At 44.5% G+C, this 20,001-nt stretch overlaps 1 protein-coding gene across 3 annotated transcripts in view; it reads left to right on the top strand.

Moving 5' to 3' along the window:
• The window catches only part of TIE1 (tyrosine kinase with immunoglobulin like and EGF like domains 1), a 36,940-nt gene that overhangs the window by 5,099 nt on the left and 11,840 nt on the right, over window positions 1-20,001 (top strand). For 2 of the 3 annotated variants that reach the window (XM_035122927.3, XM_035122926.3), the window contains exons 1-10: window positions 296-885; window positions 4,588-4,872; window positions 7,663-7,773; window positions 8,127-8,282; window positions 8,817-8,948; window positions 10,694-10,834; window positions 13,793-13,921; window positions 14,556-14,701; window positions 18,446-18,590; window positions 19,041-19,199. In XM_035122927.3, the coding sequence (XP_034978818.1) occupies window positions 837-885; window positions 4,588-4,872; window positions 7,663-7,773; window positions 8,127-8,282; window positions 8,817-8,948; window positions 10,694-10,834; window positions 13,793-13,921; window positions 14,556-14,701; window positions 18,446-18,590; window positions 19,041-19,199 (1,453 nt within the window). In that variant the 5' untranslated portion in view covers window positions 296-836. Of the gene's footprint in view, window positions 1-295; window positions 886-4,587; window positions 4,873-7,662; window positions 7,774-8,126; window positions 8,283-8,816; window positions 8,949-10,693; window positions 10,835-13,792; window positions 13,922-14,555; window positions 14,702-18,445; window positions 18,591-19,040; window positions 19,200-20,001 lie in introns of those variants that run through there. The other variant, XM_088674103.1, reaches the window with a different exon arrangement.

Raw genomic sequence — 20,001 nt, 5'->3', positions numbered from 1 at the left:
GGCTTGTTCCTTAGCCTTGGATTTAGAAAACATGGCTAAAGGGAGTTTCTTGAACCCTGGACACCAGTGGAGTGTCTCTTCATTTCAAGCCTCTTTCCGTTGGCAGCTCAGCGCAACAACCTCCCAGTGCATTGCTTCCTCCTGCAGGAGCAAGAGACAGGCAAGGAACAATGGGTGGAGAGCAGGAAATGGTGCATGGGAAACAGGATTTCATGTCATTGCTGTGCTGTCTGTGAGGGCCTCTAAGCATCCCTCCCCCAACAAACTCCATTCCTGCTCTGGCTGAATCCCAGCCAAGAAAGCTCTTCCCACTGACTCGCAGCTCTTGCTGTGCCCATTCCATGCTCACTCTTAATCAGTTCCTGAACTGCCCAGAGGTGGTTTGTGTGTGCGTGTTTGTGTACCCCAGGGCTGAAGCACCCCAGGAAGGCTTTCCAAGCAAGCATGGAAGAAACAGGCAGGTCCTGATCTCTTCTGCAACAACACGTGGCAGTGAACAAAGCGCTGGAATGGGTGGAAGGGCCTTGGAGCTGACAATCTGAACTCCCAAGCAGGTGGACTGAAACTCAGCCAGAGTTTCTTTTCCTGAGGCTCGTAATACACACTTCAGAAAGCAGGATTTTCTAAACCAGAGAACCAGAATCTGTCTTCCTCATGGGATGTGTGTGAACTTCCTTCGAGCTACTCTGACCCATGCAAAGCAATGGAAGACACAGGAGCATCAGGCATAGAGGATGCACTCTGCAAATGAAAAACAACGCAAATGCCCCCATCAGCTTTACCTTTTCTGGATCCGTGATGTCTGAGCTCTCCTGACACTGTGCATACTCAAGAAAATGAGACTGGGCAGGCTTTGTGTTTTAACTCTCTTCTTGCATCTGGCAGGTAAAGTCCCTTTTCCCCCTTAACAGGTTGGTGGGAGGTGGGTTTGCTATTGGTTTTGGTGGCAGAAAGAATGGAACTTGAAGAAGGTTGCAGAGCTAGCAGTTACAGATCTATGTGAAGGTACAACTTACTGCTATTGGAGTGTCAGTAGAATGATGCAACATACCCGGTAATACTTGTTCCGCATTTGTAAGAAATCAGTCTTTTAGTGTGGCAGCACCCAATCTTTGGAACTCCCTGCCTATCGATATCAGGCATGTGCCTTCGCTGTACTCTTTTTTTTGGTGTCTGTTAAATACGTTGTTTAGACAAGCCTGTCCAGAAAGGTAGAAGGTTGATGTATTTTAATCTGCTTTTAGGTTATCATTGTTTTTAATTACTTTTTAAATGTTTTATTATCTTTTTAAAAACCGTTTTATTGATAATTTTATTGTTTTATTCTTTTTGTAAACCACTTCTAGGTTTTTTGTTTTTGTTTTCATAAAAATTATGAAATTAAATAAAAAGGGATGCCCATCCCATCTGGTAATTTCTGGACAGGAAGCCACAAGCTACACTCCTCTCTAGAATTATACTGGTATTCATTACCGTATAGCCAATTAAGGGTAGGTAGTCTGATGCGTCAGCCTGTTGTCTACTCAGCAAATTGGGGAACCACTATGAAAATACCCAACAATTACGGTACAGGTGGTACTGGGAGAATCCTTGAATGGCATACGAAGGGGGAAATCTTGTTCAGAGCTCTCTGAACACCCACCTTCGTTGTGCTGCATTCCTTCATGTGCAGATGCTGCATTGGCTACCAACAGGACCAGTATTTTAATCAGGTTGACCACCCTCAGCAGTAGCCAGCCCTGTTTAATTGGGCTCTGGGTGAGGAACCCCTGGTGCCACCAGAATGGTGGGTCTGGGATTTAAACGTTTTCAGAGATGCTGTTATGTGCAGCCCCATGTGCTGTTTCTGCAACATTCTCTTTGTCTCTCCCAGCTAAGAGTGGAAAATCTTAGCCATATGGTGAGCCATGGACAAATCAGTTAGTTTCTGATCTGTGTCATTTTTTTGCATGAGTTCACTCATAAGTCCTTTCTATCCCATTTTCACATTAATCTCTCATATATGTGTGTGTTGTTGTTGTTTTAGTTTTAAAAAACTAGATGGAGTTCCACATCTAGATACTGTACGTATTTGAGGGCTCCTCCTATACTAGTTCCATCATGAGTGTATTCTGCAACATGTTCTGGACACAAAAATAGTGTCAGTAGTGGATTCCCCCCCCCCTATTTCCTAGTTTGTTCTTAGTGATGCTTCCCAGTGCTACCACATTATTGCTGTCCAGAAAGGTTATAGCGCAGGAAAAGCAGGACAAAAATGAACTAGAACAAAGTCACACGATTTCAACAGGCAGTGGCAGGATATGCACTGATTGGAAATGAAGCTGTGTGACCACCCCAAAACTTCTGCAGGCCAAGACAGCCCCAACAGCATCATGACCACCAATAATGAAATAAATGAATATGAAATAAAAAGGACATCTGCAGGGGTCCTTAGACATATTTTCTTTTAAAATTCAAACCTTTAAACATACTTTAATGCTGTTGCTGAGTTAAGGTCTGTGACAGAGCATTTGGAGAACGTGAAGAGCTGATAGGTAACTAAGTTCTGATCTGCAGATTGGTTTGGAAGGTGTAGATCAGGTTAGTCTGTATTCACAAAGACTGAATTCCTTGACCATCTCCAACCTTTTCCATCCAGGCATGGAACACAGTGAATAGAGACTGGAAGGAAAGCAGTTTTGGTAATGCCAGCCAGTGGTATTCCATGGGCAATGAGTGTTTTGAGATCATTCTGGCTGCCATTTGTGGTACAAACACATGCTTGGGTGATAGAAAGAACCACCACATGGCTGAATGCAGTTGTTACAGGAAAATAGGGTGATACAGACATTGTTGGCTTGGGTTTACATGTACATTTCTTTTGTCTCTGTTCAGATAAATCTTGCAGAGTTTCAAACCACTGCAATGCCCTGTGAATCCCTTTTCCTCATAAGAGAGAGTGCAATGAGTGGACACATCATGTCTGTCTCATACCATCATAGCCTGGAAAAAGCTATTGTGTGCATCCAGTCCCAAAAGGCCACAAATTGATTATTTATAGCCCTGCTCTCTAGCTAAGTTTGTGCATTGAAGCTATACTCAAGCCTGTGTGCTCACGTGTTTCTTACTAACACAGGAAATAGCTTCTGAGGTGGGTAGGGTGGATTTTTCATTGGGAAGGGTTAACCCATACTGTGATCCTAATCCAGATCCCGTCCCTTGCAACTGCTGCTTGGAAAAAATGTAAAGAAACAGATACAGTACAGTAGATTCACATAGCTCCTTCATAACACATAGTTCAACCTTCAGGAGGGATGTATCTGCCAGCATGGAGAATGTGTATCGAAATGAAACAGCAGAAGAGCAACGTCTTCTGTGTTTCATCAGAATATAATTAGCTGTTTTCTGAAAAGTGACAACAGAACATCATATCTAAGAAAGGTTAATAAAGAGTTGCAAGCCGTCAGGGTCACACAAATATAATTAGAGAGATAATCTGATCAATTCAAATCTAAGGGTGGAGTATATAATGTGTAATAGAAGTATTCTGGTAATAGCATTGTTGTTATTTCTGAAAAGATTTCTGGATTTCTGTGCTGGAAATAATGTGTGACAAACACATTGATTGTCACATGGTGTGTTTACATTTGTGTGTTGTGATGTATGTACATGTGGACAGAAGAAGGCATGCTTAACATGTAGGGATTTTGTCATATTTGACGAGGCCCAAAGGCTATTAATGTACTATCTCATCAAACAAGCTATCTCTATGTTCCTTTCCAAATTCAAACAAATACACGGATAAATATTTTAAGTTGTGGTATAATGATTTGTTTTCAAATCTGTACTGTATGTGTCCCGAGACAGAATAATAATATTGTTTTTAACATATTAGATAAGAACTTCCTGCTGTGTTGTTGAAATAGCAACAGAGGTTGAGCATCATCCACTGTACCTTTGTATTAAAAGAATTTGTGTGTTTGTGTGTGTGTACACACACTCACACACACAAATACAAAACAGTTCTACACACAGTATCTGTTATTAGATGTAAGCAATTAGGTGTACGTATATATATTCAACTTATCAACGTTCAGTGGCTCTTCCCAGAAAGAGATGGTGATTTACTAGGGATTTACTAGAAACAATGTCTCTGTTAAATAGATAAAAAAATTCCTTCAGTAGCACCTTAAAGACCAACTAAGTTTTTATTTTGGTATGAGCTTTCGTGTGCATGCACACGAAGTGTGCATGCACACGAAAGCTCATACCAAAATAAAAACTTAGTTGGTCTTTAAGGTGCTACTGAAGGAATTTTTTTATTTTACTTCGATCCAGACCAACACGGCTACCTACCTGTAACCAGATCTGTTAAATAGGAACAACTGGAGTTTATATCAGTTGAAAGAAAGCACATAGCCCTCTTCAGGTGTTACTTTCATGAAGAGGAAACACAAGTATGCCACAGATAAGCAGTCCCCGGCTACTTTCACCGGTGGGAGAGTTCCCTGCTCCTCTTCTAGAGCCTAGGCACGGCCTGGCTTGAATTGCGTGAATTATGCTGAGATCGTTTGCTCTTCCTGTCCTTCTCTTGTTCTTCTGACACAGGAGCAATTATGGATATCACCCTGATGGCCAACGTCTTGAGTCCCTCACACACCAACTTCTACCTCTTGTGCGTGACTGGTGAGCGAAATGCCAGCCTCCAGATTGACAGAGACAATAAAATTGTCATGACCCACCCCAGGTCCAGATTCCAGATGTACAAGAACAGCAGCCATGCAGTGCAAATGAGCGGCTTCTCCCGGGCAGACCTGGTGGGCATCACGTACTGCTTGGGGCAGACTGAGTCAGAACAAACCAGGGTTGTTTATGTGCACAACAATGTGGATGGTAAGCTTGAGAGAGATTCAACATGACACTGGAAAAGATAATACAGTATGCAGATATGTGGTTTCTAAATGCTGAAAGTCTCCACTTTCTGAGAACTGGGAGCGATATGTACTTTGAAGTTATTCTTTCTCAATGTTAGGTCCTTACATCATTGTGATAAGACCAAGGCTAAGGTAATGGAGTCTTCTCTCTATACCCTCCTCAGACCCAGACCCTGGGGTCATTCTTGCAATTTCTTTACATAACAGGACAAGGAAAAAGCAAAAATGAGTATTAATCAATCTAGGGAATTCCTTTTGTTTTAGGTCCAGCCAGATAAATGTGTGTTGGGGTGTGTGTGTGTGAAATTGATTGCAGCAGCAGAGCAATGTATGTTGTGTTGTGTTGTTATGTTTACACACACACACACACACACACACACACACACACACACACACTGCCCCTCTGGCTGAGTTTCTGGCTGAGTTTTAAAAAGAGGAGTGGATGAAAGGAGCTAGAGAAAAAACAGCAGGTCTCAGCAGTGAGTGGGAAAAGATGTTGTCTGTATGCAGGTCTACCCATAGATGAAAAGGAGGTCCACAGCAAATATAAATTTCTCTGAAGATGGGTCTACCTAGGCCTTGTCACCACTCCGTCACCAGCAGAGGCAGACCCACAGCAATAGTCTCATGGAAAGGGCATCATTGCCACTTATTGGGAGGGGGAAGATGGCTGTGAAGTCAGGGCTGCTTAGATGCACAAGAATGACTTCACTGGTGATATCACTGCCAAGAGGCTAATGCTGTAGCTCCGTCCCAATGGGCGAGCTACTCCTAGTTATTGGACTTACCAGAAATGTTAGACCTGTTCTCTAATATTATGTTTGTTTGTTTGTTTGTAGTATTTACTTTGCCCCCTTGGTGAAAAAAAATTCCTGCCGACATCTGTGGAAGGGATTCTGGCATATTTTATTTATTTATATACAGTGGTACCTTGGTTCTCAAACTTAATCCATTCTGGAAGTCCATTCCAAAACCAAAGTGTTCCAAAATCAAGGCGCACTTTCCCATAGAAAGTAATGCAAAATGGATTAATCCATTCCAGACTTTTAAAAACAACCCCTAAAAAGCAGTTTAACATGAATTTTACTATCTAAAGATAGTATTGATCCATAAAAGCAATAAACAATGTACTGCAGTCACACAATAAATCAATCAGTAGCTGAACTGAGTTACACACAGTCACAAAAACAAACAAAAAAGAGCTGCAAAAACAAAAACGCAAAAACAGACAGACCTCAGCGTAATACTCAAAATGGAATTGTGGCACTCAAAACGGAGCACGTTCGGCTTCTGAAAAAGTTTGCAAACTGGAACACTGACTTCCAGGTTTGCAGTGTTTGGATTCCAAGTTGTTTGAGTACCAAGGCATTTGAGAACCAAGGTACCACTGTACAGTATATGATTTTCATAACTGTTGCCTACTAGTACTCTTGAATGGCATACACTGATCTAACCATGCAGCAAATAGGGTATTGGTCTTGGATGCTTTAGTTGAGAGCCCTACATTTCTATAATTCTATGAACTTAAAAAGGTAAAGGTAAAGGGACCCCTGACCATTAGGTCCAGTTGCGGACGACTCTGGGGTTGCGGCGCTCATCTCGCTTTATTGGCCGAGGGAGCTGGCGTACAGCTTCCGGGTCATGTGGCCAGCATGACTAAGCCGCTTCTGGACGGTCATTAGTCATACGAGTGATTCTTATTGCCAGGAAAAGAGACATCCGTCAGATACGTAATTTAAACAAAGAACCCAAGAAGAATAGCTGAAAATTGACTAGATTTTCTTATCTTAGAAGGCCTTTTAAGTATGATAAACATTAATTTGGGTGAGGCGGAACAAAAACACCACTGGAAATCCAGGCTTTGTTACAGATACAATTTAAAGCATGACTTTGGGAGATATGCTCATAAGGGAGGGTTTGGAAAGAAGAATAAGGATGGTGTTAACAATAAGATGCAGAACAATCCTAACCCTAACATCACCTAAAATGAGCACATCAACTTTCACCTCACTTGTTGTATTTTAATATTTTGTTGGAAACCACCCAGAGTGGCTGGGGAAACCCAGCCAGAAGGACGGGGTATAAATAAATTATTATTATTATTATTAGTTCTGGGCACTGTGAGTTAGTACCTGCACTAAGCCTACATGCTCACCTTTCCCCTTGCAATATGTGTAGAAAATGCCACACACAGTTTGTTCCACCCTTGTAAGGATTTGATCTTTTAGCTTGGTGGCCTTTGCACTCTGGAACTCCCTGCCCATTGACACTAGGCAGGCATCTTAGCTGTGTTGTTTTCTGAAGCCATTAAAAAAATTTTGTTTAGACAAGCCTACCCAGATTAGTGAAACTGACATGTGTTTTATATATGACATGTATATAATACTTTAACTTTATTTTATAATGTGTATTTTTAACTGCTCCTTTATTATTATTTTTAAGGTTAAATTGGCTTTAAATCTGACTTCCATCAATAATCTTAATGTATTTTTTATTTTATATAAACCGTTTGGAGTTTTTTCTTTCCCCCTAATTAAGTGGTATACAGATTCCATTAAACAAATAGAGTAAAATAGGCAAATATATGTGTTGAGCAGGATGAAGTGCTTAGGTGAGTTCTGGAAAGCCCAGACAAAGATGGAATGACAGACCTGGGCAATCCTGAGCATGACTCTCTGATGATCAGGGAAGAGAAAATATTGCAGGTCCTGCTTCCTAACCCAATCTCTGTTTCTGTCTGACCCTGCAGCCAACCTTGTCCCAGAGAAAGTGACACAGACATTCAGCCTCTCCCAGCCAGCTGTACTTGTTGCCAAGATAAAGCACGGGAAGAACGCAGACATTTTGTGGAAAAGGAATGGCAAGTGCCCCCGTCTCCCAGCTGCACGGCTTTGGGGAGATCTGCCCCTGCTCCAATACTTCCCCACCCCACCACATTCCTGGAACAAGGCCCACCCTCAGTCATCCTTGTCAATCGAAGCTGGCAGTCTAGGCCCAGACCTGCCAATGGGCTTGCAGCTGGATGCCTTTGTGCTTCCTCAGTTCTTCTCCTACCCAAACTGCTCTGTCGGTGATGTCCTTAGAGGTCGCATGAGCCTCTAAGCCCTATCCAGGCCAGTCACAGGCTGGAGTGGATTAGCCTTAGTAGGGCTTATTCAGAGTTCAGTTGTCAGCTCTCATGCTTTTCTTCCTCCCTGCCACTTTCATTTGCAGGGACCTACTATGACACCATGGACCAGGGGGAGGTGAAGGAGAGCCAGTCCACTCTGAGCCTGTCGCAGGTCAGCGTGAGTGACGGCGGGATTTACAGTGCTACATTCATTGGGGACAGTCCTTTGTCAAGTGCCTTCTTCCGGCTGATTGTGCGAGGTAAGATAGTGCAGAACTGAAGAGATGCAGGTCAATAGGAGCCACAGATGTCCCCACTAATGTTTGTTTGCATCCTTTGTTATGGTGTGTGTGTGATTCAGTGTCTCATCATTTAAAGACTCCCAGCTGAACATAAATAGCTTCTAATAAAAGCTGTTGTTTGAGATCATAAGAAGGCTTTTTCTGTGGTGCCTCTTTACCCATATGTCAGTCGTCACTTTAAGTTGCTGCCAAAGGGTTATAAACACATAGGTGTGAACTTGCCCCGAGCATAGAGGTTGTTGGAGACTGTTAGTGACTGCACTGTGGTTAATGCTGCCTTGTGCTGTCCAGAGATCATGCTTCCTAGAGATCTCATCTTTTTAAAAAAATATTTTATTATTTTATGTTTATATCCTGCCTTTCTTCCATCATGGCACTCAAGGCAGTGACCAGAACCAGACCTGCGTAGTTTCATTAAAGCAGTGGCCTCCTGTGCATTCAGGCAATAATTGTCTGTCTGTCTGTCTGTCTGTCTCTTCCCCAACCTCCCAGGATGTGCAGCCAAGAAATGGGGCTCTTCTTGTGACAAGGACTGTCCTGACTGCCTGAATGGAGGCATCTGCCATCATATTGAAGGAGAGTGCATCTGTCCACCAGGCTTCATGGGCACCCGCTGTGAAAAAGGTTAGCAGCAATGTGGACATGGTATAGGCAGGAAGAGGTGCCTCTGCTCCATGAACTGCACTTGTAAATCTTCACAAAGAGTACAGTATAGATGGTTGCCATTTGAAACCTAGTTGGATGTTGGACCCTGTTTATCCATATGTACCATATGAGGACCGCATCATCCCTTGGTAGTGCACTGCCTGTATTTCTGACTGATGTGCCCCTACATAGAGTCAGCCCTTGGTGTGGAAAGCACACAAGAGTACCTGTGAAGAGCTAATGACTAAAGCATGTAAATTTTCCTCTGCTTTGAAACTGGGGACCCAGCTGCAGGAGCTGCATGGCCATTGATGTTACCTGGCTGAACCCCTTTTGTTGTATGGTCTGCCCAGGAAGAAGAGGCAAGTTGGGTATAAGCACTACTCCAGCCATGCACCGCAGTATCCAGAAGTGTGTCAGATGCAATTCCTAAACCCTTCCGAAACCTTCCTTTGAATGTGTCTTTAGGTGTGGGAGAAGCATTAGTTTTCAGTCTTCTAAACCTTGGTGTGCAGAGGTTGCAAGTGTATTCTTCCTTTTGAACATTTCCTGGTTGGGGTCAGGACTAATCATAATTGATGGGGAAAGCTCACATTTCCTTCTTGACTAGGATAGAAAGACATGCTCTGTTGAATCCTTGAGAAAAGCTCCTCAGACTTAGGCATGACTCCTTAGGCCAGTGGTTTTCAACCAATGTGCCATGGCACCCTGGGGTGCCTTGAATGACGGTCAGGGGTGCCACAGACAACGCTGGCCTCTGTCCAAAGGCTTGCACAGCTATTTGTTGCACCAGCCCTGGCTACAAGCTCCGCAGGCAAATGCTGCCTCGGGGGCTGGTCGGGGGACAAAGAGTAAGCAAGCAAGCAGGTGAGGGAGCCCAGACAGCCAGTACACTAGCCCTTGCTGTTGGGAATGGACAGACGAGTCCCAGGCTCCTGTGGGACAGTGTGAGGAGGTATCTCTCTTTGGGGGCAGGTGGCTGGCAGCTCAGAGACCAGGAGTGGCAGCAGCTGCTGCCCAGAGGACTCCTAAGGAGAGGGAAGAGGAGGCTGAGGGAATACTCAAGAAAGGGGGAGAGGCTGCCAGCTCTACAGGCACATGGTGACATACCTGGGCTCACAGGGGTGCTACATAAAGAATGTAGTTGGTCAAGGGAGCCATGGACTCAACAAGTTTGAAAGCCTCTGCCTTAGGCAATGAAGCGTGGGTGGAAGGCCATGGAGTCCTAAATAGGCTTTACATCTTGAGTCGCAAGTCCCTTACAGGGCCGGCTCTAGGTAGACCCCCGGTGGCGCAGGGCGCCGCGAGCTGCGCCCGCATGGTCCGCCGGTTCGACAACCGCGCGGTGCCTGCCCGCGCGCCGCGCAGCAGCGCCTGTAGCAGCCACGCTGCGCCCGCCCACCGCGCTGGGAGGGATCCGTCGCTCCACGGCACCAGGGGCGCTTAAGACGGCCCTGGTCCCTTATCTCTGCAGAGGGATCAACTGGTGTTGTGTGAGAAAAGGTTCATGGGTTTGAGACTGAACCCAGAGATTGCAGTGGAGAAACCTGGCATCACAACAAAGAGGAATGATGGATTCATTATAGGATTAGTTCTGACTGTATGCAGATAGGGACACAGGAAGGAACAATGCACGGGCAAATGTAGTGGAGGGTTGGTGAACATGTGTAGCTTTGTCAGTACAGCGGCAAGAAATCCCTGACAAGAATCTTCTTGCCTTGCAGCTTGTAAGGAAGGCATGTTTGGGCGAAACTGCCAGGAGAAATGTCATAACAAGCAAGGCTGCAAGGGACTGGCCTTCTGTCTGCCTGATCCTTATGGCTGTTCCTGTGCTACTGGATGGAGTGGTCTTCAGTGTGGCTCAGGTATATCCCCCACAGTTTCTTTCTCCCAACTCTATGACACTTTTGGACACCAGGGTGATAAATGAGATGGGGAGGTGGGGGAAGCTGACCTACTTAGAAAGGCACAAGATGCAAGTGTATGGTGTCTGTTCCACAGAACCAAAGAAAGTCTGTGCTTCCACCCCCCTTCCTTTCCATGTTACATTTGGTAGCATAAAAACAAACCTCGTGTAATGCTTGGGGTGCAAACCATACCCTTTATATGTTTGTTTACTTCTACAAATTTGTAGGCCACCCTTCATTAGGGCAGTTTCCAACAAAACATAAAAACACACCAAGGAAAGAAAATTAAATTCAGGGCACTCCCAGATTGTCACTATTTTCAGGTGGGATTCAATTCCATACCAGCAAATTCAGGTTGCGTAATTATAGTTTACTGGAAGGCCTCACCGTATTAGACTTTTTGCATTAAGGAAAGTGATGGAGAATGCACTAGGATTGTTTTATTCAAAGTTGTATAACCTCCCTGCAAACAAATCAGAACAAATGCTCAATAAATATCGGGTATCACCTAATCTCCCCACAAACTTTGTGCAAACAAATCAAGATGAATGCTCAACAAACAGGTTGTCTGAAAGCAACCAGAGTCTCTGCCACCTTGCCTTCCAGGGAAAACAAACTCCAGAGTTGGGGAGGAAACGATAAAGAGGACTCTCTCATGCACCACCATCAAATTTTCATGTACTATTTTTAAATAGTAAAAATGACTTTAGTTTGGTCCATTAATTACAATAGGTCTATTCAGAGTAAAACATAACTAAATGACACCCATGTTTTTCCTTAGAAGGCTATGGTAGCTCCCCACCCACATGGCATCATGTGATTGATTTCTTAATAAACTGAGGCTTCTGACTTCTTGTATGAGCTCAGAGCAGCAATAGGGATATATATCTATAAATGTAATGTGACATCAGATCTGATTAACATGTTACTTTTGGATAGGGTAATGTTACCATGAGGTGGTGTTTTTACCCTTGTATGTTTCACATTGTAAAAATTACTTGTGAAAAGGCATTACCTTGAGAAAACTAATGTTTACCAAGTCTCATTCAAATCCTAGAATTTTTCTTGATACAATAAGTGCCAGTTCTCAGCACACAAGGGAGGGTTCAGAGTAGGGGTGGGGAAACAGTCCTTATGTGAAATTAACACTGTAATCATTGTGAAAAAGTTAATGCTATATGAGAATTGGAGTCAATGTGATCTCTCAGAAAGTGAGATGTAATGAATCCATGGGAAAGAAGAGCTCCTAAAGGTGTGGCTAGGAGGAACCATGGATATTGGAACAGTATTGAGGAAGGCAAATTTCATTAAATCGCGTAACCAGAGTGCAAACTTGTGGTTTCATTGTTGTTACTACCAACAAGCAGCATAGTCACATTGTTTCCTGAACATCTTTACATGGAAAAGATGTTCAAGAACCCTCCCTTCATCTCAGACTCACAATATTCCTTAGTATTTTTATTCAGCTTTGGCTACTTTCTCTGCTGGGACTCTGTTTGGCTCATATCCAGGAGAGAGCCGCTTCCTCCCTTTGTTTCTTTAGAACCATTTCCCTCCTGCTTGGCTCCAACAAACCAAAAGAAAAAGGGGGTCCTCATGAGCAGGAAGTTCCATAGCAAAGAGAAAAGGCTCCTCCGGACTGAGCTGTTCGTTTATAGCGTTCTTTCTCTCTGGTTTGCTTCCACAAAGTACAATAAAAAATGGGCATCATATAACCAGTACAAAGTTTGTATGATGCCTACCCATTATTGAACATTCATTCTGACTAGTTTGTAGGGAGGATATATGACAGTGAGAATTCATCCATCACTTGTTATGCACACTTTTCAGTGCATTCCCCCCCCCCCCGTCATTTTCAACATCGCAAAAAGTCTTGTTTCTTGTTATTTGTAAAAGTGGGTTTGTTGCAACAGAGCACTTTAATCTACTTCAGTTCTGCAAACCTACATTTCTGGCATGCAGTTGAATCTCTCCAGTAAAATTAATAACATTCTGGAGGTGACCAATTATTTTTTTAAAAAGGAAGCTAGCACATTTAAAACTACAATGGGAGACGGGTTAAAAGCAGCATACATGAAATCTGCCAGACATCCTTGACACAGGCACACCCACTATGCTGTTAAAGGCCATTCAAAGCCTGCCCCTCCCCAAAGAATCTTAGGAATTAAAGTTTGCCCTTAACAGAGCTACTTATCCCAGCACCTCGTATTTACGGGACCGCCTCTCCTGGTATGCTCCGCAGATGACCTTAAGGTCCATGAATAACCATAGTTTAGAGGTCCCGGGCCCTAAGGATGTCAGACTATCCTCCACCAGGGCCTTTTCAGTGATGGCTCCGACCTGGTGGAATGCTCTGTCCCATGAGACTAGGGCCCTACAGGATTTAACCTCCTTCTGCCAGGCCTGTAAGACAGAGCTATTCCACCTGGCCTTTAATTTAAACTCAGCCTGATCTTTTATTTCCCTTCTCTCCCCCCTCCCCTTTTTATGTAGATTACCCACTCTGGGACCCCACAGCTAATTCTCCCTTGGCCTCCTCGCTGGCCCAAGTAGGACTAATTTAGCCAGCTAGCCCTGGTGACTATCTAATGTTTATTGGATGGATTTTCCCCAAATTGATTTTTGAATTTTATTGTTATTCATGCTTTTATACTGTATTTTATGCTGCTTTTGTGTTGTATTACAATTAAGTATTTTAAATTTGTTGTTAGCTGCCCTGAGCCCGGGTTTCTGAACTGGGAAGGGCGGGGTATAAATAAAAAATTATTATTATTATTATTATTATTATTATTATTATTATTATTCAACTATAATTCTGAGGGTGTGTTTTGAATGTGCCTTAAACGTATTGCTTGTATGCAGCCCCAATCTCTGGGAAATGGTCAGAGGAGATTGATCCCTGTGCTCTTTCCTCAGCTTGCTCCTCTGGGAGGTATGGCGCTGACTGTGCCCTGGAGGGTCACTGCCAGAATGGAGGCACATGTAACCGGTTCAGTGGCTGCATTTGCCCATCTGGTTGGCATGGACAGCACTGTGAAAAGTCAGGTAAAAGCACTTTGGGGTGTGTATCATGGGAATGGCAGGAACCGGTAGTGTAGCAAGGTGGGGGCAGTCCGCCCCGGGCTCCACTCTGGGGGGGCTCCATTCGGGGTGCCCCTCCCCACCCCTCGCCTCCGCCCGCGTGCGCCGTACGCGGTCCGTGCTGGCTGCCTCATGAGTATGAAATGTGCACGCGCTGGGATACTGCACATGCGCAGTCAGTACGTGCTGCTGCTGGTGCACAGTGGCCCCATGGGCCACTGCTCTCACACAGCAGCCCATAATAAATCACTCCCAGGATAAACCAGCGGCAACCTTACGCGGGAGCAGCAGCGCCAGCCTGGAGGGACTGCGTATGCGTCGCGACGCCCTGGCCCCAGGGGGCGCCTCCGCCTTTGCTGCCCCGGGCAGCCAAGCAGCAAGGTTCGCCACTGGCAGGAACCAGGCCCAGCGCCAGAGAACTGCCAAACAAGGAGTACATGAATGGGAGAGGGCGCTGCATAGTGGTTAGCCATTGTCTGTCACCTAGAGATAAAGGGAGGCAGGGAATAAAAATCAGATTGCCCTTTTCTTTTTTAAAAATGCTATTTTATCATGATTGTAATGATGTTTTATCCTTATTCTGGTGTTCTGTGCTAAGATCGGATTCCCCAGATCAAGAACTTGGTCTCTCACTTGGAGTTTAACTTAGGCTCCCAGCCTGTAATTACCTGCATGGCAACAGGCAATCCAATCCCTGTGCGTGAAAACATTGAACTGCGCAAGGCTGATGGAACAGTGATCATGGTAAGCTACCATCATGTCCTGGATCAGGCCCTGTACCATCCCAGAGACCTGGGCTTGGTCTTCCCCCTGCCTCTCTAGCCCCATCCTGCTCTCCCTCTACTCATACCCTTTGGCCTTTTTCTCTCTCTAATCTCCCTCTCACCCAGATCAATCTGTGAGCACTGCTTCATGTTCATTCTGACTAAAGGGTGTTAAATTGGGTTTCTTAGTGTGGGTTTGCAACCCTACCTCTGTTCACATGTGAGGAGGATAAATCAGGATCAAACTAGAGGTTATGTTAATCGTGCAAATATTTGGGTGCCTAGGCACGAGTGCTTTAGCATAACAGTGCAATTGTCCTGACACCACTTTTCCTCCTGTTTATATAATTGTTGTTTAGTCGTTTAGTCGTGTCCGACTCTTCGTGACCCCATGGACCATAGCACGCCAGGCACTCCTGTCTTCCACTGCCTCCCGTAGTTTGGTCAAACTCATGTTCGTAGCTTCGAGAACACTGTCCAACCATCTTGTCCTCTGTCGTCCCCTTCTCCTAGTGCCCTCAATCTTTCCCAACATCAGGGTCTTTTCCAAGGATTCTTCTCTTCTCATGAGGTGGCCAAAGTATTGGAGCCTCAGCTTCACGATCTGTCCTTCCAGGGAGCACTCAGGGCTGATTTCCTTAAGAATGGATAGGTTTGATCTTCTAGCAGTCCATGGGACTCTCAAGAGTCTCCTCCAGCACCATAATTCAAAAGCATCAATTCTTCGGCGATCAGCCTTCTTTATGGTCCAGCTCTCACTTCCATACATCACTACTGGGAAAACCATAGCTTTAACTATACGGACCTTTGTTGGCAAGGTGATGTCTCTGCTTTTTAAGATGCTGTCTAGGTTTGTCATTGCTTTTCTCCCAAGAAGCAGGCGTCTTTTAATTTCGTGACTGCTGTCACCATCTGCAGTGATCAAGGAGCCCAAGAAAGTAAAATCTCTCACTGCCTCCATTTCTTCCCCTTCTATTTGCCAGGAGGTGATGGGACCAGTGGCCATGATCTTGGTTTTTTTGATGTTGAGCTTCAGACCATATTTTGCGCTCTCCTCTTTCACCCTCATTAAAAGGTTCTTTAATTCCTCCTCACTTTCTGCCATCAAGGTTGTGTCATCTGCATATCTGAGGTTGTTGATATTTCTTCCGGCAATCTTAATTCCTGCTTGGGATTCATCTAGTCCAGCCTTTCGCATGATGAATTCTGCATATAAGTTAAATAAGCAGGGAGACAATATACAACCTTGTCGTACTCCTTTCCCAATTTTGAACCAATCCGTTGTTCCATATCCAGTTCTAACTGTAGCTTCTTGTCCCACATAGAGATTTCTCAGGAGACAGATGAGGTGATCAGGCACTCCCATTTCTTTAAGAACTTGCCATAGTTTGCTGTGGTCGACACAGTCAAAGGCTTTTGCATAGTCAATGAAGCAGAAGTAGACGTTTTTCTGGAACTCTCTAGCTTTCTCCATAATCCAGCGCATGTTTGCTATTTGGTCTCTGGTTCCTCTGCCCTTTCGAAATCCAGCTTGCACTTCTGGGAGTTCTCGGTCCACATACTGCCTAAGCCTGCCTTGTAGAATTTTAAGCATAACCTTGCTAGCGTGTGAAATGAGGGCAATTGTGCGGTAGTTGGAGCATTCTTTGGCACTGCCCTTCTTTGGAATTGGGATGTAGACTGATCTTCTCCAATCCTCTGGCCATTGCTGAGTTTTCCAAACTTGCTGGCATATTGGGTGTAGCACCTTAACAGCATCATCTTTTAAAACTTTAAATAGTTCAGCTGGAATATCATCACTTCCACTGGCCTTGTTATTAGCAGTGCTTTCTAAGGCCCATTTGACTTCACTCTCCAAGATATCTGGCTCAAGGTCAGCAACCACACTACCTGGGGTGTACGAGACCTCCATATCTTTCTGGTATAATTCCTCTGTGTATTCTTGCCACCTCTTCTTGATGTCTTCTGCTTCTGTTAGGTCCTTACCACTTTTGTCCTTGATTATGGTAATCTTTGTACGAAATGTTCCTTTCATATCTCCAATTTTCTTGAACAGATCTCTGGTTTTCCCCATTCTATTGTTTTCCTCTATTTCTTTGCATTGCTCATTTAAGAAGACCCTCTTGTCTCTCCTTGCTGTTTTTTGGAAATCTGCATTCAGTTTCCTGTATCTTTCCCTATCTCCCTTGCATTTTGCTTGCCTCCTCTCCTCCGCTATTTGTAAGGCCTCGTTGGACAGCCATTTTGCTTTCTTGCATTTCCTTTTCCTTGGGATGGTTTTCGTTGCTGCCTCCTGTATAATGTTACGAGCCTCCATCCATAGTTCTTCAGGCACTCTGTCCACCAAATCTAAATCCTTAAACCTGTTCCTCACTTCCACTGTGTATTCATAAGGGATTTGATTCAGATTGTATCTTACTGGCCCAGTGGTTTTTCCTACTTTCTTCAGTTTAAGCTGGAATTTTGCTATAAGAAGCTGATGATCTGAGTTACAGTCAGCTCCAGGTCTTGTTTTTGCTGACTGTATAGAGCTTCTCCATCTTTGGCTGCAGAGAATATAATCAATCTGATTTCGATGCTGCCCATTTGGTGATATCCATGTGTAGAGTCGTCTCTTGTGTTGTTGGAAGAGAGTGTTTGTGATGACCAGCTTGTTCTCTTGACAGAACTCTATTAGCCTTTGCCCTGCTTCATTTTGAACTCCAAGGCCAAACTTGCCAGTTGTTCCTTTTATCTCTTGATTCCCTACTTTAGCATTCCAATCCCCTGTAATGAGAAGAACATCCTTCTTTGGTGTCATTTCTAGAAGGTGTTGTAGGTCTTCATAGAATTGGTCAATTTCACTTTCTTCAGCACCGGTAGTTGGTGCATAAACTTGGATTACTGTGATGTTAAAAGGTCTGCCTTGGATTCGTATCGAGATCATTCTGTCATTTTTGAGATTGCATCCCATCACAGCTTTTGCCACTCTTTTGTTGACTATGAGGGCCACTCCATTTCTTCTACAGGATTCTTGCCCACAGTAGTAGATATGATAGTCACCCGAACTGAATTCACCCATTCCCTTCCATTTTAGTTCACTGATGCCCAGGATGTCGATATTTATTCTTGTCATCTCATTTTTGACCACATCCAGCTTACCTCTATTCATGGTTCTTACATTCCAGGTTCCTATGCAATATTTTTCTTTACAGCATCGGACTTTCCTTTCGCTTCCAGGCATATCCGCAACTGAGCGTCCTTTCGGCTTTGGCCCAGCCGCTTCATCAGCTCTGAATCTACTTGTACTTGTCCTCCGCTCTTCCTCAGTAGCATGTTGGACGCCTTCCGACCTGAGGGGCTCATCTTCCAGCGTCATAACTTTTATATGCCTGTTGTCTTTGTCCATGGAGTTTTCTTGGCAGGGATACTGGAGTGGCTTGCCAGTTCCTTCTCCAGGTGGATCACGTTTAGTCAAAACTCTCCACTATGACCTGTCCATCTTGGGTGGCCCTGCATGGCATAGCTCATAGCTTCTCTTGAGTTATTCAAGCCCCTTCGCCACGACAAGGCATTGATCCATGAAGGGGCAAGGCATTGATTCCCTTCCGTGTTGGTACTAGTAAGGATGGGGCTAGGTCAGTTGTCAACCCTACCTGCATCCCAATGAGACTGTGGTTCCCCACAAATACTCATAAACAGAAGACTTGAGCAGGATATGACTCTACTCTTCTCACCTCTCCAGTCTCTGAAAGCCATCATGGAAAAAGACTTGACAACCTGTGAATTTCAAGTGCCACCGCTGGTCCTCTCTGACACTAGCCTCTGGGAATGCCGAGTCTCCACTACGGGTGGACAGGACAGTGGAAAGTTCAAGGTCACTGTGAAAGGTGAGCAGGTCAATGCAGGTGGTGAGATTTCAGGGTTAGAGATATTCATGCTCAGCTTCTGGGAATTGCAAAATCATCACAGGAGGCATCTTTGGTTGGACAGGACTCAGTTACTGAAATGTTGCCACACAGTTTTTATTTTAGTACCCCTCCTAAGATATTCTGCAGTTCTTGTCCAAATGAGGGTCTGGTGTCTCTTTAAATGTGGCGTCTTTTTAAATGTGGTACTAGTTTTCAAGCAAAGAAACCTAGAAGGAGAGCATGAATCAGAGAAAGGGACGGGGATTGTGCCGAGTACCAATCAGGGAAATACCGCATGAGAAACACCTGGTGCAAATCTCTCCTAATAGTTGCAGTCCTCTTTCTCTCAAGGGCAGAAGTAAAATGTGCAATCCCTTTGTCTACTTTCATGTTTGCCTGGTTTGTGATTGACGCTGTTCCCTTCCTTAGAGCCTCCCGTGCCGCTAAGCCCTCCCAGGCTTCTGGCCAAGCAGAGTCGGCAGCTTGTGATTTCGCCTGTGGGGCGTGTCTCAGGTGATGGACCCATCATCTCCATCAAGGTTCTGTACAAGCCCCAAACTGGCACTTCTCAGTGGTCATCCATTGTAGGTAAGCTGTAATCCTGATGGAGTTGTCGCTCTAACTTGTGTGCTCTCTTAAATCTGCAGGGCCCTCTCAAACCTGTGCCTGCTCTTCAGTTCTTTTCAACTATACAGAAAGAGATCCAGACAGGAGTGTTGTTAGCAGGTGATCTAGGGGGCTGAGCTCTGGGTCTTTTGTGCTGGACCCCAGATCTCCTGCCCTTTCTCCTTCATTTTCTTTTTTAAAAAAGTATTATATTTACAGAACAGCTGGGCACACCACGAAGTGCAGTGCCAGTGAGAACCCGTTGCCCTAGCCATCTAACATCTTAGTTTGGCTAGGGACATGGTGCATTTATGCACATTTGAGTCATTTAAGTAATTAGCAATGCTTCTTAACCCAGGGGATTCTGCTCAACAGAGAAGCAAAATATTTTCAGCTCAGCCAATCATGAAGAAACAAGGATTCTTTCAGGCATATGTTACAACAGGAACAGGAGATCAGGCTCCAAAGTTAGGTACAACCCTTGATCCTGGGAACTGTAGACCACCACCACCACCCCAGCTACAATTCTCATCAGCCTTAACAAACTGCAGTTTCCAGGATTCTTTGGGGGATTTTTAATTGATTGATTGATTGTACCCCACACATCTGACTGGGTTGCCACAGTCACTCTAAGGGGCTTACAGCAGAATATAACAAAACACAGCAAAACACCAGACATTAATAACTTCCCAATATAGGGCTGCCTTCAGGTGTCTACGGAAAGCTGTATAATTGTTTATCTCTTTGACATCTGATGGGAGGGCATTCCACAGGGCAGGCTCCA

This window comes from Zootoca vivipara, chromosome 7 (assembly GCF_965207765.1).
Source record: "Zootoca vivipara chromosome 7, rZooViv2.hap1.1, whole genome shotgun sequence".
In the NCBI taxonomy this organism is placed as follows: Eukaryota; Metazoa; Chordata; class Lepidosauria; order Squamata; family Lacertidae; genus Zootoca; species Zootoca vivipara.
Note: the sequence above shows the minus strand (reverse complement) of the source record. Positions and strands in the feature narration are given on the sequence as shown.